Source organism: Penicillium cosmopolitanum, assembly GCF_028827165.1.
Source record: "Penicillium cosmopolitanum strain IBT 29677 chromosome Unknown utg000004l:1.0-4361866.0:1.0-4365735.0, whole genome shotgun sequence".
Lineage (NCBI taxonomy): Eukaryota > Fungi > Ascomycota > Eurotiomycetes > Eurotiales > Aspergillaceae > Penicillium > Penicillium cosmopolitanum.
The window spans coordinates 4,181,792-4,206,491 of NW_026622674.1; the positions used below are offsets into that span (position 1 = coordinate 4,181,792).

The 24,700-nt window shown below is 50.2% G+C and overlaps 10 protein-coding genes across 10 annotated transcripts; 7 read left to right on the forward strand and 3 right to left on the reverse strand.

Annotated features, from left to right (window-relative positions):
- Positions 1 to 770: 770 nt before the first annotated feature.
- N7509_002979 (uncharacterized protein) lies at positions 771 to 1,262 on the forward strand (the record flags this gene model as incomplete). Its single annotated transcript, XM_056627616.1, has 1 exon — positions 771 to 1,262. The coding sequence occupies one exon, from the start codon at positions 771 to 773 to the stop codon at positions 1,260 to 1,262; it is 492 nt and encodes a 163-aa protein (XP_056493411.1).
- Positions 1,263 to 1,750: 488 nt separating this feature from the next.
- Positions 1,751 to 4,570, forward strand: N7509_002980 (uncharacterized protein; the record flags this gene model as incomplete). The annotated part of the gene is made up of 1 exon (XM_056627617.1): positions 1,751 to 4,570. One exon carries the CDS (start codon positions 1,751 to 1,753, stop codon positions 4,568 to 4,570), a length of 2,820 nt encoding a protein of 939 aa, XP_056493412.1.
- A 3,516-nt stretch (positions 4,571 to 8,086) lies between these two features.
- Positions 8,087 to 8,810, reverse strand: N7509_002981 (GNAT family N-acetyltransferase; the record flags this gene model as incomplete). The annotated part of the gene is made up of 2 exons (XM_056627618.1): positions 8,087 to 8,607; positions 8,672 to 8,810. 2 exons carry the CDS (start codon positions 8,808 to 8,810, stop codon positions 8,087 to 8,089), a joined length of 660 nt encoding a protein of 219 aa, XP_056493413.1.
- A 630-nt stretch (positions 8,811 to 9,440) lies between these two features.
- Positions 9,441 to 10,293, reverse strand: N7509_002982 (uncharacterized protein; the record flags this gene model as incomplete). Its single annotated transcript, XM_056627619.1, has 2 exons — positions 9,441 to 10,109; positions 10,162 to 10,293. The coding sequence occupies 2 exons, from the start codon at positions 10,291 to 10,293 to the stop codon at positions 9,441 to 9,443; spliced, it is 801 nt and encodes a 266-aa protein (XP_056493414.1).
- Positions 10,294 to 11,109: 816 nt separating this feature from the next.
- On the forward strand, positions 11,110 to 11,784 carry N7509_002983 (uncharacterized protein; the record flags this gene model as incomplete). Its single annotated transcript, XM_056627620.1, has 2 exons — positions 11,110 to 11,127; positions 11,194 to 11,784. 2 exons carry the CDS (start codon positions 11,110 to 11,112, stop codon positions 11,782 to 11,784), a joined length of 609 nt encoding a protein of 202 aa, XP_056493415.1.
- An 898-nt stretch (positions 11,785 to 12,682) lies between these two features.
- On the forward strand, positions 12,683 to 14,447 carry N7509_002984 (putative aminotransferase; the record flags this gene model as incomplete). Its single annotated transcript, XM_056627621.1, has 7 exons — positions 12,683 to 12,764; positions 12,862 to 12,895; positions 12,955 to 13,084; positions 13,180 to 13,500; positions 13,589 to 13,666; positions 13,724 to 14,291; positions 14,398 to 14,447. 7 exons carry the CDS (start codon positions 12,683 to 12,685, stop codon positions 14,445 to 14,447), a joined length of 1,263 nt encoding a protein of 420 aa, XP_056493416.1.
- A 1,525-nt stretch (positions 14,448 to 15,972) lies between these two features.
- Positions 15,973 to 18,066, forward strand: N7509_002985 (putative G1/S-specific cyclin Pcl5; the record flags this gene model as incomplete). The annotated part of the gene is made up of 3 exons (XM_056627622.1): positions 15,973 to 16,399; positions 16,461 to 17,184; positions 17,226 to 18,066. 3 exons carry the CDS (start codon positions 15,973 to 15,975, stop codon positions 18,064 to 18,066), a joined length of 1,992 nt encoding a protein of 663 aa, XP_056493417.1.
- A 1,522-nt stretch (positions 18,067 to 19,588) lies between these two features.
- N7509_002986 (uncharacterized protein) lies at positions 19,589 to 19,818 on the forward strand (the record flags this gene model as incomplete). Its single annotated transcript, XM_056627623.1, has 2 exons — positions 19,589 to 19,610; positions 19,673 to 19,818. The coding sequence occupies 2 exons, from the start codon at positions 19,589 to 19,591 to the stop codon at positions 19,816 to 19,818; spliced, it is 168 nt and encodes a 55-aa protein (XP_056493418.1).
- Positions 19,819 to 21,262: 1,444 nt separating this feature from the next.
- On the forward strand, positions 21,263 to 22,454 carry N7509_002987 (ATPase P-type K/Mg/Cd/Cu/Zn/Na/Ca/Na/H-transporter; the record flags this gene model as incomplete). The annotated part of the gene is made up of 2 exons (XM_056627624.1): positions 21,263 to 21,277; positions 21,543 to 22,454. The coding sequence occupies 2 exons, from the start codon at positions 21,263 to 21,265 to the stop codon at positions 22,452 to 22,454; spliced, it is 927 nt and encodes a 308-aa protein (XP_056493419.1).
- Positions 22,455 to 22,801: 347 nt separating this feature from the next.
- Positions 22,802 to 24,360, reverse strand: N7509_002988 (cation diffusion facilitator family transporter; the record flags this gene model as incomplete). Its single annotated transcript, XM_056627625.1, has 9 exons — positions 22,802 to 23,095; positions 23,151 to 23,230; positions 23,293 to 23,527; positions 23,581 to 23,684; positions 23,743 to 23,823; positions 23,879 to 24,026; positions 24,077 to 24,121; positions 24,173 to 24,222; positions 24,279 to 24,360. The coding sequence occupies 9 exons, from the start codon at positions 24,358 to 24,360 to the stop codon at positions 22,802 to 22,804; spliced, it is 1,119 nt and encodes a 372-aa protein (XP_056493420.1).
- Between the last annotated feature and the right edge of the window lie 340 nt (positions 24,361 to 24,700).

The window sequence follows — 24,700 nt, forward strand, 5'->3', positions numbered from 1 at the left end:
CAAGCCCAAGCCCAAGCCCAAGCCCAAGCCCGATCAACCGTAAGGTCACTTCCAATGACAGGTGGGGGCAATTGACAGATCTCGTCTGTTGTGCAGTAGCGGAGTGGAGTGGTGGAGGAGGTGAAGTGGTGTGTTTGCCCGCACTTCCCACATCCTCTTCCACTTCTCATCTTCTCATCTCGGCTTGTTCACCTCTCTCCATCTTCCTGCGCCTCCCGAAATCAAGAATTTCAGGAACGATGCGTGACCATGCATCGGCAAGACCGTTCACGGAGAATAAAAGCGAAAGGGCTGCGTGAGATCCCTTACGCAAGGGCCTGTGGATCCCCACCAAGTGTGGGCGATCTATCGCCCAGGCGCAACTCGCTCTCAATAATCAGCAACACTAGACTTTCGGGCGGATCCTAGAGCATTTCTTCCCCCCTTTCCCCTCTACTGCTACTCCACGCTGCTAGATTGCTGCAGATGGACCCGACCTTGCTAAAAAAGCAACGGCCAACGGGGGCTGCAGCTCATCACGATCGACAGCTTCTACCCGCACCGGGGATCCTTGGGATCTGCGGCGAACTATCCGAGTGGGGAACTGATACCTCACATCCTGACGTCGCTTATACTTTCGATGAGAAGGAGAAGAAGGAGGGGGGAGGCCAATGGCCCAAACATTTGGGTCAGGCCCCTTGCGTGTGCAGCAACTGGGGAAACAACTTCGTCAGAGAAGGAAAAGAAAGCACAGCAATGGCCTAATGCTCAGCTCAGCTCCTGGTTTCTAAATGGAGGAACGAACGCCTCCTTCCATCTCAATACTAGGCCAGGTCGCACAATGCAATGCCCACGAAGGGGATTGTGCAGCAGCAGCACTCGGTCTCGGTGCTTTTCGCGAACTCCTCAGCAAACACACCAATCACCGTGGCCGATGCATGTTGATGCTGGGCGAGGCCGAAATAGTTTTTCAATCCATCCAGCCGCTGTGTCATATTGCGGCGCTCCGATCCCCCGAACCGCGCTGCACAGGGTCACACCCAGATGATCATGAAATCATGGCCAAGCGCCCGGCTCTCTTGGGCCTGACCTTAGAACTCCTTCCCTACGAAGGTACTAATGATTTTAGCTTCAACTGTATCTGCGCCCTTTCCAGGCTACCGATGGCGGGCCCGAACTACTCCTGCGTCTGGATCGTCTCCAGGATGGCGTTGCCGCCCCTCTTCTCTTTCAAGGAGATGCGACAGCTCAACTCTAAAATCCTGCAGCTCTCTCACACTTAAACACCGGCTACCCTCCCTTTCGGTTGCCTCGTCTCAGCTGTGCATTTTCTCTCTTTTCGCCTTTTGACCCAGACGCCACCCTCAAATCTCTCTGTACATACCACGAGTGGCTTGTGTCTGTATATAGTATACCTATCATTTCGCATTGCATATGCGCCTATATCTACCTCGCCACAATCCCTGTTGAAACTCGCTGCTACGTACACCAAGGTGAGCTCCGCCTTCTAGGCATGCGTGCTATGCAATACTATATTTCCCATTTCTCTATCCTTTCCTTTCTAACGATGCAATAGTTGCTATTCCCCTTTGAACATACTTCAAGGCCCTTATGAACCCGGCGGTCAGCCGGATTGCCAAGGCAGCCAATCGATGCCCCTATGCATCATTGGGATACCGTGTATGAAAGTGACATCGCACCGAGCCCCATTGTTCGAACATACAGGCCCGATCCCCCATCCAAACCAAAAACCAAGCGGAGACAGTCCAGCATGTCTACTGGGGCCTCTGGATCTCCAGAGTCTGCCCGCCCGCGAGGAGTAAGCTCCCCAAGGCCCCAGGCTCGCTCTGCGGGCATGGCCGAAAGGGCTCCCCGGAATGAAAGTCTAACGGATCTTGTACGCTTTTTTCAAACTCAGAATGCTCCTGCGGAAAGCACTACTGCCCTGCCGACTTTTCTATCACCCGAGAGACCGACGCCGGTCCCCGAGGAGGAGGTCACAAAAGAGCTGAAGCCTTTGCATCGACGCCTACTTCAGTTTACCCAACGCCAGAAAAAGGAAACGACGCCAAAAACTAAGAAGGAGGATAACCAGCGACAAATCGAGGCTCTTCAGCGAGAAGGGTATCTTCTCCCTGCAGCTCCCAAGCGAAGGGATTCAAAGGGTAGTCTTGAAAGAACTCTGTCAAGAACTTCCAAGACTTCCAAATCATCAAAGTCGTCCAAGATGCAAGACGTCGAAAACATCGGCCGACCATGGCTCGATAATAAAGGACACAGCAAGACGTCTTCAACAGACACCAGAAGCCGCTTGGCCTCATTGGACCTCAGTGACTTCGGATCTCTGGTGGATGTCGCAGTTTCCATGACGGATTTCAATGATCCTTCGCCTCCACCTTATCAATCCTCGATTGCAGGCAGGCCTGCAGCAAAGAGTGACATGAGCGTGAACCTAACCCCGGCATCTGAGCTTCCGACCCCAGTCTCGTCGCAGACTCGCTCCACCAGCACCGATCCCTCGATCTCGTCGACATCCGTCGTCGCTACCCAGGGAAGTGGCCCGAAGAGTGATCACACCCGGCAGCCTTCAATTTCCAGCAATTCAAGCGTTCGCATTATCGATCAAGTCGTGGCGCCCTCCCTGACTAGCTCCAAGAGCGAACCAGCCAGTCTCGACAAAGTGGGATCATCGGACCAATCTATTAGCAGCGTGTCAAAGCCAGATCAGAGCACAGAGCCTTCTAGATCAAGTATGGACACTTCGACCGCCAGTGCAATTAGGAATCCCTCACAGCACTCCCTCAAATTGTTCCCTGATGTTGCACCACCGCGTATCTCCAGCAAGAATGCATGGCGACTATCGTCGGTACCTCAATACCAAAGGCCTCCTAGCCTAGCGCCCTCGGTCAAGTCAAACCTTTCAATCGAGGCTAAGGATCTCATCAAGCCTACCGAAGAAAAGATACAGAAGCCAAAGACTCCACCAATCACCACGAAAGTTGAAGTTGAAGCTGAGATTGAAGATGCTGCTCAATGCTCTGGCGCTCTCGCAACACCAGAAACCTCTGTCGAAAAACCCACCCAAGAAACTGTTGTTTCGAACGCCGTCGACAAAATTAAGAGCAAACCTCGACCCACGTCGTTGGCCCTGGGTACCCTCCAGGCCTTCCCTCTTCCGGCGCCGACAAGGCCGCTGCCGTCCATTCCCAAGCCTTCGCGTGCACCACCCGCAACCCCCGATAAATCCCGCCTCACAGTACAGATGGCTCGGCAGAAGGCAAAGGGGATGGATTTACCCCCTGGTCAGCCTTCGCCCATCGCAGAGGATCCCCATGAGCCGGAAAGTCAAGAAACCCGGTCTGCAACCGCGTTAGATTTTGTTGGTGAGGCAGACTCGGTCGTGGATGATGGCAGTAGTCAGTCGCCTGCTTCAATTGAGCGACCACATTCGGCATCACCAGAACAACAAGGACCTCGGAAGCGCGCTTCCAGCGTACGTATTCCTAAGATGCAGGATCTTGTGGAGTCAAGCAGTCCAGAAGGAGAACCACTCGCAGATTCGCCTGTTCTAGGCCAAATGACACCGAGCAAGCATCGTGGAAAGCGAGCTTCTCGCAAGGTTCTCCAGATCGACCCAAATGTCGACCGCAAAAATCTCCCCTTTGGCCTTCCTTCTCCTCCACCAAGTGGAGCCCTTCCTCCCGATCCATCTTTACAAACATCAAATCACCGCATCAAAGCCCAGAGGAACATCACTGCTCCATCGGGACAATCTGCCAGATCCTTGGAGGCGCCATTCGGTCCTGCACACCACCGAGCCTCGATGGTCTCACGCAGCAGCAGCTCTCGCAGTAGCCTCCGCCACGAGAGTATCCCCGAGTCTTATGAGCCTAGTCGAGCGGAGTCCCCACTTCCATCCTCCGACGATGAAGGGTTTGGCCCAGCTGCAGACACCATCCGGCCTCGCCGCCAGGCTGAAAAACAACCTAAGCGTGCTCATCCCGCCCGCCACAAATATGACACGGTGGACGGACGCACCGGACACACTCGGCTGCGATATCCTCTCCCAATGCGGTCTCAAACACCTCAAGGTCGCAGCAGTCGTGACCTTGACCACCTCGCGTCCCCCAGTTCAATCAACTCAGAATCCACATACCGCTCTCGAGAACCTCGAAGCAGTCGCCATATGCAACAAGAGCCCAACCAATTTCTCGAAGACCGCGTCGCCAACCTGGAACGGCAGAATCAAATCCTGCAAGCCGCTCTCCTCGCTGCCCTCAACGCAGGCGTGAAGGACGGCGGAATGATGGACGGCTTGCAGGCTGCACTTTCTCCTCTGTCAGCTGCACCTCAAAACCCTTACCAGCGTCAAAGTCGATACCAGCAGCAGCCGCAGTATAGCTCCCGGCCGGAGAGCTGGGTTAGCTCTTCTCGCAGCAGTGATAACAGTGGTTTCGAAACTCCGGGCTCAGTGCGAGACAGCCGGGCGAACATTCGCCAGCTGGATAACATGATCGAAGATATCGAGGCTGGCTGGCTGTCTGATAAGTCGAGTATGAGTGGGCCACCTCGCATGGCTCGGAATCGCTGATTTTTCATAATCACTCATTATACCCTTTTTGAAGATATGCTTTACTTTTGAGACTTTCGTTTCCCACTTCACTTGACCATTCCCCCTTCTTTCTTATGACCTTGTATGATGTTTCTCGATACCCGAGACTAGAGTGACGATCTTTTCGATTTTCTTTTCGTTTTCCCATCTGAAATACTTTTTGATCACCTTTATCTCGACGATACCATTGCTTTGAAATGCAACTGATCTTTGCCATTGGCTTTATAATACGATTATCTCTTATACACACATTAATAGCTTATCTTTTATTTTGTATTTGTCGGAATAATAGTAGAAGCTCTACTACTAGTAGTTCTTCATGGGTATATCTCAAAACGTTACCATAAAAGCAAAATTTCTCCGTAAGGAGGATATGAATTCCAGGAATAATTCGAGTTCAAGAATGTATCCCTTAGAGTAATAGGTACAAATTTTGGGGCTCAGCTCCGTTTGGCACATTCCAAATTGTTCAGGAGTCCCTTCCAGCGCGCTAACTACCAACTGGTTTAGGAAATCAGGCCCCCACCTTAAGGATATAGACCCACCGAGACTAAAATTTGTATAATCAATCTGTAAATTTGAATGTTATTCTTCGCCCGCTATGGTTTGTCGGAATGTCATTGTGTCATTAATGTCGCGGCAGTCTAATAGCTTCTTAGGTTGTTGGGCGGCGAATGCTTCCCTGATGCTTCGGTGGTTGAAATGTTGGCCACGACAAAAGTTACGCGTCTCTGGCAGGGAATTATTTCTTGATCGAGGGAGATTTAGGTATCTTAATAACATTGGAAGTCATATTAGCCCCGAGCCTGAAATTTCTGCAATTAAAAAACTGAGAGTATCATAGGGTCTCAATTACTTGTCTAAAACTTGAAGTCAGTAAATTTATACTCGTCAAGAAACGCATAAGCACCATACCTAGGTACTTTGACATGCATTAGCTTTTATTGTGCGAATATGTCTTGCGGATTATTGCTTTTGCCGTCTGCTGACCGAATACTTGCTTTTTTCGAATAGCTAAATATTTTGGGGTGATTTCTTGGTTGATAGTATCCATGGATTGTATCTTTCGAGGTTGAAAGGTATTTCTTAGTAGCCTGAAGACTAGCATAATTTACCATCCGAATTGGCCGCGGAAATTCCATATGATAAAATTTAAACCGAACACTGGGATGTGACTAACCCCGCAGCAGCTTGGAGAGACAAGGCATCGCCCCGTTATATTGCATGAGCCCTCGGGGCTATTTTCGGCGGCCAAAAGCCGAGCTAAAACTCTAGCTCTAGACCAGGTTGGGCACAGACACTTATGAGCACGGACTTTTAAGGATCTACTTTTGCATACATGAACGAAAATGTGCCGTTGGAATCGGAAGAATCTCGTACTCATAACTCTACATTTCTTAGAAATTACAAACCGCTCTGATTTATTTCCATTGCACCTTGATTAGTACCATTCAGCCCGCGAGACTTACCTGATTTTGCACACAATCCTTCATCAACTTTCCACTATTGTCTTTTCACAGCCCCTCTCCCCGTTGGCCTATCTGGGTTAGCTAGGTCTCTAAAGTACATCCACTTGTCGGGGCCATGGGAAGTGGGTCCCGATTGCATATAGCCTCAAGTACTGAATTTTATCTATACTTGCAGAATTTCTGGTGCTACCCAAGAACACGGCTGGATTTCCTGCTTCGGAGTGGTACCGAAAACACTGATCCATAGAGAGGTGAGACGAAGCTCGAGGACTGTTACATACCAAAGCCAAGGATCTAGCTTTTCTCTAGAGCCCGGATGCTTTTGGGTGAAAACTGGTTACACTCACCAACTCTTGCAAGCTGGTCAAAGCGCCGAGCACACTCCGCTGCGTAATTACTTCTGTTTTGTGGACTGGAGTCAGTGCATGGTGTGGAGGTGGCGTTTGATGTATCCACAGCCTTCCCAGTGACCACCACAACAGTGGATCCTCGCAGCATCCGCGTACCGCGGCTAGAGCGGCTAGCAAATGAAATGAGACCCGGTCCATATAATTACAGGGGCTAGGTGGACGAGATCATCATGGTTGGTATTCAAATGGTCTGTTTGTAGATGGTTCCCACATTGTGTTTGTATGAAAATGAATCATATCTGTACGAAAGACAAATTGCTTCTCTTAGGTATAGCCCACTTTGGAATAGTTCACTGTCAGGTATTTTGTGCACGGCCAAGTTTACGCACTTTAGTTCCACGGTATAGCGAGACTCTATCCACTGTAGAGAACCACACCGTGACCTTTGAGCAAAGTCGCGGGATGAGGATGGATTCTTTTTACCGAAGTGGATTTGTATTGTAAGTGATTTTACGGGGAATCCCACTTTTGTGGTAAAGACTGATCTAGGTCAAGGATTGTTGCACCGATCATTTTTTATAAGAAGTCGGAAGGGCTCTCCGAGAGATGATTCTCATCCTGGTTTTTATTTTATCTTCAATTTCCCTTTTCCTTTCACGCTGTCGTGAATATTTCCAAAAAGTTTGACCAACCGAAATCCGGAATTAAAAATGTCTCTCATCTCCAACAAAAAGTATATTTTTCTTTACGCTTTTACAGAGAGAGTGGACAGACTCTCTGGCTTGCACGAAATCTCTGCCGGGAACATATCGCAGCTTCCTACTATATCAAGGGAAAACTTTCAGCCTGGTGGCAGAACGGAGGCTACATTTGGCATCGAGGATGGCCTTTCGGACATTATGGAGAAGATCTACTCTCTACATATCAATTCAAAAGTACTTCCGAACCTAGAATCACGGTTGATTGTGGACGCAGTTGAGATATGGAAAGACCTTGATGAGTTGAAACCTCAACCTCCTCTTGATAACGGAGAATACTCTGATTTACATGCTTCTTGTGTCTCAGCACTGTATGCGTGGCTATACTTGGTCATCCATCCCAACGGAATTCAGGATGAAAAACTTCAATCTGTGGTTCGGGATGGTCTGGTCAGCACCGAGCATCTGGATTCTTCTGGGGGTTTCGCCATTTTTATTCATTCCCGCTTTTTGTCTTGGCTTGGCAGCCATCAATCAGGACGATAGAAGTTCCGTGAATGAAATATTTGAAGGTATTGGCAACATTGCTGCTTTCATTGACATAAGTCCATACCGAGGTATTGTCGAACGAAGCTGGCGAAGATGGGACAGGGGTGACAAAAGGAGCTGGGACTGGACTGACTAGCCCGATGTCTATCAGGATCAATAATGCTTACTCCAAGGCAGCCTATGCCTTTTGGCCCACTGAGTAGACCTGCCGAATCAGAGGCCATGTCTCCGCTGGATCACATCGTGGCGTCTCTACATATATTTTAATTATAATCTAGCTTTACCTGACAAGGCAAAGATCGATGTATTTGGTCGTTGAGAAATGGGAACACTCACGCTATTTTCTAAATTTCTGGATGCATCATCACCGGAACCATAGAACAATAAATTGAAGCTCTATAAAAATTGCAGCAAGTCTAGATACTCCACTCAGTTTGCTGTAGACCCCAGTTTATAATCTTGAAGTGCTTTCTTCTGATTACCATTTTCATCAAAGTTTTCTCCGTCTAGCCACTTCTCCATCGCATATTTGACACCGCTATCCCACTCGTCTCGCACGATAGAGAACCAGGCTGTATCTCTGCTTCGGCCCTTGACGACCATGTGTTGTCGGAAGATACCTTCAAAGGTAAAGCCCAATCGCAGAGCTGCCTTGCGCGATGGAGAATTTAAAGAATCGCACTTCCATTCGAATCGTCGATAGTTCAAGTCCTCAAAGGCATGTCGTGCTAGAAGATAAAACGCCTCGGTGGCACCAGTTGTGCGTTGAACTGCAGCCGAAAGCATCACATTTCCAATCTCGACAGTCCACTGTTCCGGAGTAATCCGCATCAAAGTAAGATACCCGATAGGCTTACCGGAGGTAGGCACTGAGCTGCGTTTATCGATGATTGCGAAGAAGAATGGATCGAGAGAGGCCGACCGTGCTGCGATATTTCTCTCGAATTCTTCTAGGTGTGCGTATGGGCCATCGCCCATGTAGTCCCAAAAGGGACTTTTTGGCAGGTTCCTCACCTCCAACGAGATTGAAGAGGTCTTTGGCGTGCTTTGGCTGAAGCTTCTCGAGGGTAATTGTTCGCCCAGTGAGGACGGTCTTGTTCGACGGCAGTAAAGCCGGAGGGAGAGAAACGAATGGTCCACGCGGTCTTGCCATTGTCACAGTTATATTAATATTTTGGGTTGAAGGATAGTTTTGAGTACGAATTGAAAGGCGAGAGAGGTGTGTTGTTTTAAAGCTGGTGCCTTTCCTCCCCGCGGGGATTGACCGAGGTTGATTCGATGTCAGCGCCGTGGCTGCGGAGCTGCAAGACAATTGATAGGCTGCTTCTCCGACAACACTCCACTCGCCTAGACTCGGATTTGTTTTGTCCGCATTGCATACCATGACTCATATATCGCACGAGTACTCGAGGTAGCATCGATATCTGGCTATCTACTGTATTGTTCTTCTATGAGACTAGGATCGATTGGTGTTCCCACAAAAGCGGCGAATCAATTGAAATCCACATTAATGATATAGGGCATGCCATTTGATTAGGTATGACTGTAGGAGAACTGGCAAGGACTATAAGACTCGGGTTTATCATGACAATCTGAATACATCATTGGTTGTGTTGATCAGGTATGAAATGTGCATTAACCCATTGAAGAGACCGTTGGTATTGATTTGACTTTAGTCTCACTCAGAAACAGCAATTTAACTAGCTCACCTGGGGCGATGGTAGTACTAGTCAGAAATGTCAAAGTGGAATGGGATTGTCCACATCTCCTCCCTTGATATACTTCATCCATTGGTCGACTTGAGCTCGCCATTCATCTTCTGCCGTGACTTCTCCTCCTCCTCCTCCTCCTCCTCATCCTCATCCTCATCCTCATCCTCATCATCTTCACTCTCTTCGGGTCCCATTTTGAAGTACTCAAGTATCGAGTCGAATCCATCGAAGAGACAGTAGGCCCTGGTGGTGCGCAGGGATTCTTTTAACCTCCGCCACAATCCTCCCGGGGTTTTATTATCTTGTCTGACCACCCTCCTTTCATCCTCTGACATGATAGTGACGATGTGTCTTAGTGTAGACACGAACTTCAGATTACGGCCCAGCTCCTTCCGTACTTCGCTCCCTAATCTCCCTTGAGACTCCGCAACGTATTCGCCGATATCTGCAAGAGCAGAGAGACCGTTACGTCTGGTAGCAGGACTTGAAAGTTCGCCACATTGATGTCTGATTGACTTGATAATACCTTGAATGCCGATACAGACTTTGTAGGATGCATTGTATTCTTGTCGGTCACTCATGCCACGGGTATTGGTGAGTAATTTCCAGACTTTATCAACTCGCCCCTCGAAGGAGATAACGCGCTTTTTTTTGTTCTTCGCGTCGCCTTTCTTCTTCTTTGCGCTGCTTTTCTTCCTCTTCGCGCTGCTTTTCGCGAGCCTTGCGGGCGAGTACGGCCACTGCTCTCGTCACGTCGTCGTGTTTGTCTGCCGCCCAGACAATGATACTGACAAGATCCGTTTGATTGATTAGTTCGATGACATTGACGAGGTCTTGTTGGGTCCTTTCTGGAGTCGTTGTGGCTTCAATACTGTGGGATTCCCCTGCCGTGTTTGCACACGCTCGTTTCGCGGCTTGCGCCATACCGAGGGTCGCGGGAGTCAGATTGATATGTTGACGCTCGTGTAAAATTGAGTAGGGGCGAACTTTAAGACTCAAGTTCCTCGAATGCCCAAAATTGTTGGAATTGGCGAGGTGGTTGCTGAAAGCGAAAGTTGAAGTTCGTGGCGGGTGATTGCAATCTTGTCGTAGCTGCGCGACGCGTTCCCGATTGGGTTGGGTTGGCCAAGACGGAATTTGAAGTGAAGCTTGATAACTTTACGTATACAGGCAACAAATACTAGTAGTGGCTGGAAAAGGTCGGATATTGTGAATTTATACACTGGTAAATTCATATGATACTTCAAGTTCCATTTGCAAAGAAATTGGTCTCCAACCGGACTACGCACAGCAAACTCGCCTAGTGCCCATGTCTTCTGCCACTATCACCGAGTTGACCCAGGTGCCATTCTGACTCTCCTTTATTTTCATTTTTCAGGCTACGATTACTGGCACTTTATCTGATCCAATCCAATCCAGCGTGTATCTATTCATGTTCATTGATCTGGTTGTCTTTGTCCTGCTATACTTCACAGACCATGTGATCCGCTGAGTCATCACTGTTGATATCGCTTGAAGCTGCGAGTTTGCGACGAGGAGACAATTTAATTTCCACTCGAGAGACTTGTCACTTACATTTTCAGTCTCCAGTCCAGTTTACCACCTTACGATAACTCGTCATAACAAGCATGCTGCGATGAGATCCACCATATCCTGCTAAACCCACCCATCGCCCATCAGCGACCACCGCCTCTCCGCCGCTACTCTTCATTCCTCTAAAACATTCCCCGCGCACCAACCATGGCCAATCCACCCCAGGTCAGTTTCCAAAAACCATTTGCAGTCCACAAATATACCTCTTGCTAATAGGAGGAACCTTTTCAGCGCTCACAGCAGGTGCCCCAACATGTCACCGCGCTGCTCTCCCACCTCACTTCCCGCCCAGGGGTGCAATCCACCTTGATCCTCTCCCGCAAAGATGGATCTATCATTCAAAGCACCGGACTCCTCGCACCGCTAGAAAGCGGTACCAACACACCTCGCTCAGCCCCGATCGCCCCGCCCACCACCGAACCACCCACCGACTCTTCCCCGTCCTCTCCAGCTCAACCCACACCTTCCACCTACCAGCCCTCGCAGGCAGAGACGCTGGCAGCGCACATCTTTAATTTCGTCTCGAGCGCCTCCGCCCTTGGCGTATCGCTTTCACGGCCGACGGGCAAGGCCGACGAGCGCGGGACACCGGCCCTGGAAGGCGCATATAATGTATACGCCAATGGGACGAGTACCCCGCGCGAAGACGCCGATCCAGACTCTGCGGATCGTGAAGAGGAGGATGAGGTGAAACTATTGCGGATGCGCACGCGCAAACATGAGATTGTTGTAGTGCCGGATCGGAAATATCTACTTTGCGTTGTACATGACGCGACCAATGCGAGTGGTGCGGGAGTCACTGCAGGTGCTCGGTCGCGGTGATATACTCGGAATTCAACCATTATTTCATTTCTGATTTCTTTTCTTCTCTAGCTTGCTTTGCTTTGCTATACCTTGCGGTGTCTGTGGGTGATTCGGGGTTCTTGTCTTATCTATCTGTTATGTGGGCTCTTTTGGCTTTGGGTTTTATACCACTTATACCCGATTGAAGTATGATTTCGCATTCTCTGTGCTTGCCATTTGTGCTGAAATTTGCTGAGTTCGATCTGTTCGTCCAGGCTGGCGGATCCCGAGGTCTCCACGAGGGGCAGAATATGAGCCAGGCGTACTGGTAGATACGCATCAGAGTTGACACGGCCTACTAGTATCAAGAGGACAAAGATTTAGTAGCTGGGTACTTCGTACCGACGGCAGTGGTGTAGACAACGGTCTCAATAAACACCTACCTCGGATTCTCAAGTATGATTCGCAGGATATCCCCAAATTGGCGTTGCTTTGCGTGTAGACATTCAGACGAGACTGGCACAAAAATCCTCAATGGTGAAAAGTAATGGGTATATATCGAGGCTATTATATATGGTCATTCCAATTTCTGATACCTAGGCACCTATGAACTGGAGCATTGTTCGAGCAGCGCCACAGAATGAGGAGAGCACTGCTAGCACCAGGTACCAGCAGTACGAGTAGGTTCATACCAGTCCAACAGGTCCAACTCAAACTATAGACTATTGTATCCGTATGTACGTGCACTTCATCATTTCCATTACTCATGTCAGTGGATGTGGCATTGATCTCGGCGGAGTAACTCCGCTATCAAATTAGCCGGGGTGACATAGATCCACTACCCCTCCCCCTCTCGGAGATGACTTCGTGTCCTAACTGCTACTTCAACCCCCGACTCGAGTGAATAAAATATATTCTATACTGGTCTTTTTTCAAAATGGCTGCTACTTATGATGTCGAGGCGGCACGGGCCCAGTTCCCGGCTCTGCAGCAGGAACAGGTGTTTATGGACAATGCAGGTGGGATATAGATTACCCAAGCACCTGGGAAGCCTTGGCCGATATTGGAACTTCCAAGGTTGAAAGGATATGATTTGCTAAGTTGGACTCGAATCAGGTGGAAGTCAGGTCCTTGGATCCGTCGTTGATTCGTAGGTTGTTCTTTTTCTCTGTGTATATGTTCATGCGAAGTTAACTTGGGCCGTGGCAGCATTCGCTCGTATTTGATCAACACCAATGTCCAGCTTGGCGCAACATACAAGACATCCCAAGCCTCGACGGCCGGATTCTCAGACGGATACAAGAGCGCTGCGAGTTTCATCAATGCCCAGCCAGAGGAGGTACGCTAAGAGTGCCAGTGGCCCTGGATATCACTCGTAGATACCTGCCAGTGGCCCTACGTAATATGCAATGCTGATTTACTCACCACTGGCAGATCAACCTCGGCGTCTCAACCACCCAACTCTTCCACAATCTCTCCACGGCGCTGAAATTCCAACCCGGCGACGAAGTGATCGTCTCGAAACTCAACCACGAAGCCAACTCGGCACCATGGGTCCGGATTGCGGAGCACCTCGGGCTCAAGGTGAAATTCTGGGCATCGTCCAACCCAACCAACCCAACGTGTGATGTGGGCGAGTTGAAGACCCTTCTTTCAGATAAGACTAGACTGGTGGCTTGTCCCCATGCGTCCAATATCACTGGTACCATCAGTCCGATCCGCGAGATCGCCGATGCAGTTCATGTGCACCCACGCGTATGTATCTATATCCCGGATATGACCAGGTGGGTTTTGAAGAGGACTGGACAAGAGGGCTGATTTTTTTTGTGGATATATTGTATAGGCGCTTCTCTGCGTTGATGGTGTTGCTCTGGCACCGCATCGACAGGTTGATGTTAAGGCTCTTGATGTTGACTTTTATGTGAGTTTAAGTTGTTCTCGAGTACATTACCGTCCTTGCTGTCTTGTCCTATCATAGGCCCTACAATTTACTACAGTACTAGCGTGGACTCATACTAATTTGTTTCCCCGCTTCAAGGCATTCTCGTGGTACAAGGTATACGGCCCGCATATCGCCCAACTTTACGCCTCGTCACGAATCCACGAGGAGATCCAGTCGTTGGCACACTTCTTCAAACCCACGGATAGCCTAGACCTGAAGCTCAACCTGGCATCGGCCAACTACGAGCTCACGAATAGCATTCCAGCGGTGGTGGAGTACTTTGGGGCGACACCCGCCAAGACGTGGGATGAGATGGCCCAGCACGAGGAACGACTGCAGGCGATCCTGCTGTCGTTTTTGAACTCGAATAGTCGGGTACGAGTGATTGGGGATCGGTCGGCGAGCAAGGAGGTCAGGGTGCCGGTGATTAGTTTTACGGTGGACGGGGTGGGGAGTCAGGCGTTGGTGGAGGCGGTGGAGGCCCGATCGGCGTTTGGGTTCCGGAGTGGCCACATGTACAGCCATCGTCTGTTGCAGGAGGTGTGTGGGTTGGCGGATGTGGAGGATGGGGTGGTGAGGGTCAGTTTTTTGCATTATAACAGTGGTGAGTATTGTCCTATCCCTAAGCTCTATGGCATACTCGTACCTAGGTACGGAGTACGGAGTACCTAGGTACTGTATACCTATATGTGGAGACTAACAGGCAGCAGAGGCGGAGGTGCAGGGACTGGTTCGGGTGCTGCAGGAGGTGCTTGCATAGCCGGGAGTTCAGAGGGTCAGGCATTCAGGCATTCAGGCAGTGGTTCTATAGGCCATGTGTTCATCAGAATCTGCTTGAGTCATAAGTTGCCACCGTGAGTCAAAGTACCAACCAGAGTATGTACATTGTACTCCGTACAGTGTATGTACACTAGATTTTATGATTGGCGCCCTAGCGAATAAGCGCCTTGTGGTCCTGTAGGCTGCCTAGAATAGCAAATCACCAGTGCCCGGTGTGCCCAGTGCAGTGTAGTGCCCAGTGCCCAGTGCCAGTGCCCAGTGCGTAATAGGTGGCACTGCCATACCAAACCTTTTCCCCAGGCCAAAGACTGCGCCAATGGGGAAGCGGGTAATCTGGTGTTGGGGCCAATGTGGACCAATCACAGCGGAGACTCAGGGGGTTTTCCCCGGGAAACCCCCGTTGATTGGTCCGGGTGGCAAGCCGGCTTCGGCGATGAGTCAGTGGAGGAGGGTATACTCGGTATACTGAGTGTACAGAGTGTATAGAGTAGAGATAGTAGAGATAGTAGAGTAGATAGAGAAGATAATATATAGAATATTCATAGAATAATAATAGAATAATAATAGAATAATAGATAGTACTATAGTATACAGTATACTATAATACTGTATACTACGACTGTACATTGTATGTAATAATAGACAGTGACTCAAACACCGCCTCCTCCCACACCCGCCACCCGCCACTCTCCCATCGCTCTTAGTCAACTCATCCGTGGTGAGCCTGAAAAACCTCTTCTGACTCCCCCCCCCCTCACCCTCATCCTCACCCTTTCACCTCCATCCTCAACCTCTCCTCTCTCCTCCCCCTCTCTCACCACTCTACTCTCTCACCACCACCACCACCACCGCCACTCCCGGATACCCGGACCTGGACCCTCCTGGTCATCCCCATCTCCTTCTCTCGCCCTCTGCCTAGTCACCCAACGACTGCCTGAACAGCCAACCTTCCCCGAGGTCTGCCTGTCCATGCTCCGTTAGGTGCCTTGTCTTCCCCCATCTTTCTTCATTTCAAAATGTATACTGAGTCCTCCGTTCCGATCGCCCGTGTTGCCGCTATCGACTCCCGCCTGATTGTGACTGTTCAAGCCTAAGCCAACTTCAGTCACTTCGAGTCATCTTTGCCACTTTCGGGGATAGCCTCAACACTGGTGTGATCGGTCCCTGACCCTTTTATCTTACTCTTTCTCTTTCCCTTCTCCCTTTTCCCGTCACTTAATATTTGCCTCCTTCTTTTATCTGTCCTCGTGACTCTTACTCTTACTTCTTATCCCCTCTTATTCCCCACCGCTATCTCGGTGTCCACTTCCACTTAACCTTCATCTACCTCAACCTGGCGCATATCAACTTCTAGGCTTTGCCGTCGCCTCCGCAAAGACGGCTCCTGTCTCCTCGGCCTTCGTTCCCGGTTCCCTGCTTAACGGTATCTTGACACACTTCGCTTCCAAATCGAAATCGAATTCATCCTCTCCCTCTCCCTCCTCGCGACTTGACTCCTGTCCTTCATGAATCCCTCCGCGTCTTCGGAGATGTCGGGGATGGACGTCTTGGGTCTTCACATCTCAAACCCAACGTCGAAAGCGTCCCACCCTCACCCCTATGCTTCCTCCATCGCCTCATCCGCCTCGTCCTCGTCCTCCTCTGTCTTCTCCCTGGATGCCTCGCAGAGCTCCATCTCTTCCACCGCCACTAACCCGGTCGATGTGATTTGGGAGAATGATGTGGATAACCAACAGGCGACGAGACCTTCGGTCGCATGCCCCCGGGCCTTTGTCAAGGGAGTTCATCCCAAGATTGACGGTCCGGTCCCGCCGGAGTTGCGTACGCATCCCCGGCGCACTAACGTCGCGGCCAACGGCCCCGGCGCGCGTCCCCCACCTTGTCTGCTTCGTCAGTCGGAGCGCAAAGTGAGCTTCGTCGATAACCTTGTCGGTAAGTTGTGTCGGATTCTCCACACTCGTTGGGATGTCCTTTCGCTAAACATCCTCCAAAGATACGGCATCGCAAATCGTCGAAAACATCTGGCCCCTCTCTGCCGCGGCATCCCGCAGCGATGCCGCGACCGGCTCAAAAGGTGTCCTGCCTCTCCGGACTTTCATCCAAGAGACTCTTCGTCGGTCGCGCACTAGCTACAGCACCCTGCAGGTGGCCCTTTACTACTTGATTAAGATCAAGCTGCATGTGCCCTGTAACGACTTTACCCGGGAACAATCTCGGGATCAGTCTGCTACTCGGGCCATGCAGTGTGGTCGCCGGATGTTTCTGGCGGCTTTGATTCTCGCTTCGAAGTATCTACAGGACCGCAACTACTCCGCCCGTGCTTGGAGTAAGATTTCGGGCTTGAACACCCTAGAAATCAACCAAAACGAGTTGATGTTTCTGCAAGCGGTTGGGTGGCGGCTACACATCTCGGAGGCGACTTTCCAGCGATGGACCGATTTGGTTCTCAAGTTGACTCCTGGTGCCGGTGGTCCTCCAGCCAGTGAGGGCCAGTGCTGGCGGACGGTTCTCCCCCGGTTGACGCCGGAGTTGGATTCCGTTGACTCTGAACCGACGACCCCGGTCTCGGCGATGGGTGGGATGGATTTAGGCCTGGCCGACTCTCCCTCCCCGCGTAGTGCGGCGAGCAACGAGTCGATCCGATCGACCTCCCGCGAGCAGACCCCAACCCGCCCGCGCAGCTTGCCCCGGACTCTGGAGCCGACTCCTCGGATGGAGTTTGTCAACCCCCCCGATGCCATCCCTCCCGCGGCCTCAGATGCTGCCTACCCCCCCAGATGACCCCCCAGACACATGTTGCTTGCACTCCTGCTGCGAATGCGGCAGCATGTGGTCCCCGTCGCCCCTCCATCGGTACGGCGATGTCCCAGGCGCAGAACATGGGCATGGCGCGATCTACTTTGGATCAGCGCCCGCCTTTTTCGTTCTACCCTCGGGCTCAGTCGTTCGATGGATATCCCGCAACGGTCCGCCGGTCCTCTCTGGCTCGATCAACATCTTCAGCATCGTCGCCCGACTCCATGGTGTCCGACGTGTCGACCCTGTCGTCGCGCTCTTCTCGCTCCTCATCCGTTTCATCTACTGCTTCTGGCGCCGGCGCCCCCGCTCCTTCACGGCTTGCCGTGAAGGCAACTCTACGCTGTACTAGCAACTCTCTTAAGGAGAGTCGCAAGACTTTGGCCATCGCTTCGCCGATCGACGAAAGCACCTTGGCCGATCTCTACAGCTCGCCCGATTACCCGGGTGCGATGGGCTCCGCACCAGATTTGTCGCAGTTCTCTCTTGATACCAGCCTGAGCGAAGCAGCACAGAGTCTGTGCGAGCTTTCCGGTGCAACCCCCGAGCGCCGACAATGTCGCAAGCGTGGGCGCACCGGTTCCGACGATCTCCTCCTTCAAAACCACGTTCGCCATCTGATTGATGTAGGCGCCTCTGGTGTCCCATCATCTATATTACCCGATGGGCACTTGGCGACCTCCTTCCTGATGGATAATGGCCCTTCAGTCTCAGGTCCTGCCGGTATGAAGCGGGCCTGCTGCGGCAGTGAGGCGCGCAAAGTCGCCCTGAACCCAAGCATTCGTGCGGACTACCTGAATTGATCGAATCGGTGCTACGGTCTGTCTTCCTTTTCCTATGTGGTGAGGTTACTAGAAAAAGCCCGTCTTTTTTTGTCCTTTTTGTCCTGGGTTTTATCCCACGGCGATCGGATGAGCCCGGATTGTCCCTGCTTGTACATAGCCCCTTATTATCTCTTCTTCTCCCTTTCCATCCGGGCTCACGGTCGCCGCGCAGCAGTCATCCCATTACTTTATCTACGGATTTCGTGGGGGTTTACTGTTGTGAATGTGTACGATGTACGTTGGTCCGTCCCCTCGTCATCTCTATTTCTTGTCCCTTCTTTATTTTTTCAACCTTTTTTATATGTCTGCTTTGTTGCGTCTGGAGTGTGTGGGGCATGGAACGGTTTCTCTGTTTATTTATTCCAAGGCTTATTTATGGGTGGTGTGGATTTGGTGATACGGTGATTGGCCATCCAATCAACAGAAGTTCTGTGCTACAGAAGTCTCAACCTCGTCCCTCCCCTCCTCTTCCTCTTTTCTGGCGCTGTGGGCGCCTTGAGGAGATCGGTTCGGATCGGCGTCCGGACTTTCGGAAAGGTTCGCAAGGATAGCCAATCGTACAGTTTCTGATTCATTTCGTTTTTTTCTTCTTTCTTTAGCTTTGCTCGTATTGGGCTGCTCGTAGGCTGCACTGACCCCCTGGCACTTCGCCACTGATACCTAAAGGCTCCGCTGTGAGTCATTGTGAGCCGGGGTCAGCTGAGCGGAGGACCTTTGATGTCCGATTTCGGGGTGGTTGTGTTGCCACAGGTGGTAGATTATGTTAACATATTTGCAGAAAACTAATACGGAGACTCCAGGGCTACTGACGCGATCGGTGGGCGAGTGGTTCGCATGACCATGGAGCTTCTGACTCATGGCTTAGCATACATTCCAGCACGATGGTCTTCGTGATACTAAATTAGGACACAGAACTACAATGACTGCGTCTAGTTAGCCCTGCCAGTAAACCTTGGCTTGGAAGATAATACCATGCAGGGCTCCGAGGATGTTATGCAGTATGCATTATGTCATGAGATACATGTCATAGGTTGCTCTGTGACTGTAGTTACCACATGGTATATCATAGGCTGATATACAAGCTTCTTGGCGTGTTCTGGAAGGCGGCCTAAACCCCAAGCTTTGACCTTTGTATAATATTGCGAGAGATCGTAAATTGTTCATAGTTGCAAATTCAATAAATGATGATAATAATAATCAAATATTTTATCTCCGAGTCTAAGTAAATGTGATTGAGTCTACTAGTAAAACTTGAACCTTTCAAGACTTCCAAGTTGCTGTTGGCCATCGATGTATGGGATCACCTGACACTCCATCCACAGATGTCAACAAACCCTCCTCCAGGGCTTCCCCTCTTCCTCCTCTTCCACTTCCACGTCCACACAAGGTTCTTCCCGTCATCTGCTCAATCTATTTCCATCAAAGCAACTTGAATCTTGGAAGAATCCATCCACGGACTTAATCAATCCAATCAGGAAAGCTCACCGCCCAAACCATCACGATGCCTGCTACTGATTCACTGCGTACGAGTATCTCCCTCCAGGAAAGGACTTGAATTGGCTTGCTCATCAGGCAACGTGACTAGAACCACCCCTCACCCCCGAGGAGCGCGCGGTCATCAAGACCTACGGTTCCTGGACCAACTTTATGCAATCTTATGGGCTGAAGCCGTGGGATGATGATGATGTTCAGGAGGGAATGGCGATTCTTCGCGGACTTGTCCAGGCCTAGGAGGAGGGCTCGAAGTGATTAAGCGACGCTATGGAATAGATGTATATGTTTCATTCTATCTACCTCTTTCCTTAAACACTCAGCCCGGGGGCTGATTGAGTAGAATTTATCTGCTTTTTTCATCCCGAATAGGATGCTACCAGACTACTGCAACAGAACAGGGAGAGCGAAGTGTCAGCACAAGCGGACTACTCTGATCCGAACCACCAAGTTATCCCATGCTGACACATAAAGATACCATCTCAAATACTACGTCTACCTGTAGGCATACTGTATGGCATACTCATATGGTCACGTGCCGGGTTACCCTTGTGCTTGCGGCGTAATAGTAACGCTTGTCCAAGCGTCCAGCTAACTGTCACAACTAACAGAAGTATAGCTTGAGACGGCGCATTCTAACTGATTCTAACCGTACTACACCTGGGCACGGGGGTTACTGCTTTACTATGCTAAATTACAAAGGGCTACCTTCCAAGGTTACTACTGCTAGTAAGTAGCACTGAGGTTAAAACGCACTTGATCTCTAACATGTCATAGTCTCTTTGTTTTGCGAATCTAGATTGATTGCCAAACCCCCAGTAGTCCATACTGGGACTTTCCGGACGATCCATGTGGATCCGCTGTGTCTCATGAACTACCCGTATCTGGCGATATAATATAGAGTTCAAGTTGGTTCAAGTTCTCGGAAGCCAAATTACAGATTTCAAGTTCAAGTTCAAGTTCAAGTTTTTTTTTCCATGTCATTTCACCTATATGCTGAAAATGGATACGAGTACCACGAGTTCAATGCTGATATAGGCTACAACAAAAAGAGTCATTCCGATGCCCCTGGAAGCAACTGCTGTTCTCCGCGAACCCCAACTCCTACTCCCTCCGAAGAAACGGATTCGCCGGAGTGCTGTCGTGGCAAGTCATCGCAATGTTGTAACGACTCCTGCCTGGACCGTTTAGCCCTTCGTGAATGTGATGCAAGTTCGGATTGTCTCCAAAGCTAGGTCGACCGAGAGAGTATGAAATATGCCGATGAGAAGCCCCTTGATTTACTTCACTAACACTGTTCCTCGAGTGGAATGTCCATCAGCTTTGACCGACGAGCACGATAACACGCGCCAAGCTTGCGACCATCATCAGCATTCAGTTCGCAAGCAATACGCTGCCAAACTGACAGCTCTGCAGTGCATCTGCCGCTCTCTCATTGCTCTAGGCCGATAATCCTGTTGCGAACCTCGGGCGCGTTCCTCGCTAGATGGACAGAAGGGGCCGAAGAAATTAACAAGGCAGTCTGCCTCGCGAGACTTAACCGATTCCTGCAGCACCAGTGGTAGTATTCGGGGCTTTTCACCGGTCAGAAGCATCCCCCAGTCTTTAAAGTCTCGCAGCAAACCGAGTGCTAGTGATTCCGTCAAAGATAAGTGTTCGACTAAGCCATGCTGTAGACCTAAGAATGCGACCATTAGCGGTACGACCGCCAAAGCTCGCACCTCAAAGGACCCTCCTTCCAGCCACGAATTGATTTCACGAGCGGGGAATAATTGTGGCGGCGGCGGCGGTGGTGCTTGCTGCATCTCCGAAAAAGGGCTCCCCTGTCCCAGCAAGAACATTGGCCCAGCAGCCAGAATTGTTGATCCCGAAAGTCAAGCTTCGGGTGTCGAGCATGTTGTTCTCGCGATATCAGGAATGACCTGCACCGGATGCGAGACCAAACTCAGTAGGACTCTTGGCAGCCTTTGACCCAAGGGAGGCTAAGTGTAGCCGTTGACCATTACAACGAGCATGGAAGAGACCAATTGTCCCTTCTCTTGGGTCTTATTAGCGATAGCAAGCACCCGGTCTCTGTTGCTGTGAAGAATCATCTCAAGGACCAGGGGGTACTTGCAACGACCGTCCCAGGGGCCATCAATGTCCCCGGCTGTGGCGTGGAATCCGAGCTAGCCGGCCAATCTTTGAAAGCCGGAAACGTTCGCTGGCTGGATCTTTCAACACACAGCCTAGTCCAGCCAGTGCTCTCTCGGGGTTATACCACATTCTGCTTCACTATCGACGGAGCATTGTGCGCGGTCTTCGGTCTCGAGGATTTACTTCGCGACAGTGCAGAGTACCTTCTATCCAATCTACACCAACGTGGTGTCTCAGTCCATGTTGTATCAGGCGACAACGAGGGCCATGTTAATAAAATGGCAACAAAGCTAGGAATAACGGAAAGTAATGTGCATGCACGCAGCTCTCCCGGGGACAAGCAGACTTACATCAAGAAGCTCCTGGATGGCTTCACCAATACAAAGCCAGTTGTCATTTTCTGTGGCGATGGCGCCAACGACGCAGTTGCATTGGCGCATGCAACCATTGGGATTCATATCAACGAAGAAAGTGATATCGCTCAATTGGCTGCCGATATAGTGCTTCTACGCCCAGATCTGTCTGGGATTCTCACAATTATCGACGCGAGTAAGGCCTCCGTGCGACGAATCAAGTTCAACTTCGGGTGGAGCTTCGTTTACAACACATTTGCTGTGCTTCTCGCCGCGGGAGCCTTTGTGACTGTTCGGATTCCACCCGAGTTTGCGGGACTGGGGGAGCTTGTCAGAGTGCTGCCTGTCATTGCCGCCGCTGTGCTACTGCGATGGTCTCAAATTTGAGCTGGGTGTCCCTAATGTGCTTTCATACGATACTGATGTCTGTTCACGTGCAGAACTGTGCTGGTTTGCATTTGCCTTGAATCTAAGAGTTTAATGCACGAAGCTGGATTTTGTGAAGTATTCAACATGCTCACATGTCATTTCTTTCACTAAATTGTTTCAACAGAATATCCTTCCTTTGATCTTGAAATTTAACCGATAGGTTCTACGAGTAGCAGAACCTTTTCACTTCACAATTATTATGGCAATTCTGAGTAGAATGAGTAGTACTAGTAAAAAGCAGCTTTTTTCTCTTACAGCTCTCTGCATCACAATGGCTTGCTTGGGGTTCGATTCCCAAAGACAGACTACCCACAGCAGGTCAAAGTCTCGCAAGAAGCACCGCATTTTACTTGGCACAGCTTCGACCAGCCCTCTTGAGTCTCAGTCCCCGACGATATCGAGGCAGAGGGCGATGGAAGTTCCGGTTGAACTGTAGCCGAATGAACACCATAGCTATGGAAGCAGTCGCCCATTGTCTTTGCTATCTGCACAAATTCGGTAATGGTATCGTTCGATATGGTGACGTGGACGGAGGCTATCGCTTTCTCTTGGTTCAGACGCCAGACATGCAGTTCGTGGATGGATAGAACTCCGGGGATCTTGGATTCATCGTTGGTATTAGCAGGGATTAACCGGGATGGAAGGAGAACGCACCGTTTCGAGATCATGTCTGATGTCTTCAAGATTGATGCCGGTCGGGACGCTTTCCAGTAGAATCTTTCCCGAGTTCCTTACTATACGGGACATTTTTGAATAAATAAATAGAATCGGATGATGAAAGGGGTTAAGTACGAACCCAGCGGAATTGAAGTTGTAAGGATGATAATGGCAATTGCCATGCTGACAGCAGGATCCGCGTAGTAGCGAGCCGAATAGGAAGTGAGCCAGATCACCAGAGCCGAGATAATGACGCCGACATTGTTGGCCGCATCGCCCAGGACATGGATCAAGACTCCTAACATTCCAAGATCGTACCCCTTCTTGGATGGCTGTAGGTTATTGTGGCGATGGTTCTCGTGCACGGTAAACACCTATAGGAGACTTGAGTTAGCATCTCCGTAGTCATCTCGGGGGACGTTCATACCTGGTGGGTTCCATCTTCCGTATTGTCGACAGTCTCAGTCTCTGTGGCTCTTGATTCTTCGCCGTGCGAATGCCCATGCGAATGACCGTGGTCATGGCCATGTTCTAGAAGAAATCGTAGGTTAGTCGATGGGCGACGCGGTCGGGCGACCTAGATGCATACCGTGAAGGAAACAAGCGCTTATGATGTTGAGTGCAAGGCCGACGCACCCGATGATGAGGACAAGCTTCGGTTGTTCCACGACTATATGAATTGATTAGTAGAATGATAAGACGTCGGCAAACGAGGCATAGCATACCCTCAATCGATATGAATCGCTCAATAGATTGTAGAAATATGCTGACACCCAATGCTAGAAGGAAAACGCCGTTGAAAAATGCACCCAGGAGCCTGGATCGTTGCCAGCCAAAGGATAGGTCATGGGGGGAATCTTTCTTCGCGGAAATCTTGTTGATGTCAGAGAAGAGCGGGGGTGGCTGATAATCATGACACCTACCTTCAAAGCAGCAAATGCAACGATGAATCCGATGAGATCATTTAGCTTGGACAGGTTAGCCAGTGGAAGTCAGTATGGTATAAAAGGCTATCACACATAGTGGAATGCATCTGCCACGAGAGCTAGAGAACGTGTGTAGAATCCGACTAAGGTGACAAGGGTCAGTGTCTGAAGAATGACTGGGAGTTGTTTGTGATCATACCAGAGATTTCCGCAACAAAGAAGCAGAAAGAGATAGAGATGACGAGCTGCAAACGCTGAGACTGAGTCAAATGAAACGCCATGTTGGAAAGTAGGCCAGTAATGTTGGTAGCATCCGAGAAGAATGAAAATTCACGGGTTTTGAAAACGAGAGGAGAAATGCTAGGAGTTTAGGCCGCACAATTCAGCCCCCTAGCCCAACGAGGATCGGTTCCCGGATTGAAATGTTTTTGGTGGCGCGGGACCATGCTTCTAGGAACGCCGACCAGTAATTGGTGGGTGCAAAATGTTACCATAGATATCCCCACTCGGGTACCTTCCAGGGTCTTCTATTCTGCGAGGATGGATTTCCAGCCAATGCGTTTATTTTCCATTGCAGCCTGAGGTTCATGAACTGATGACATAGGATTAACATGAGTGTCC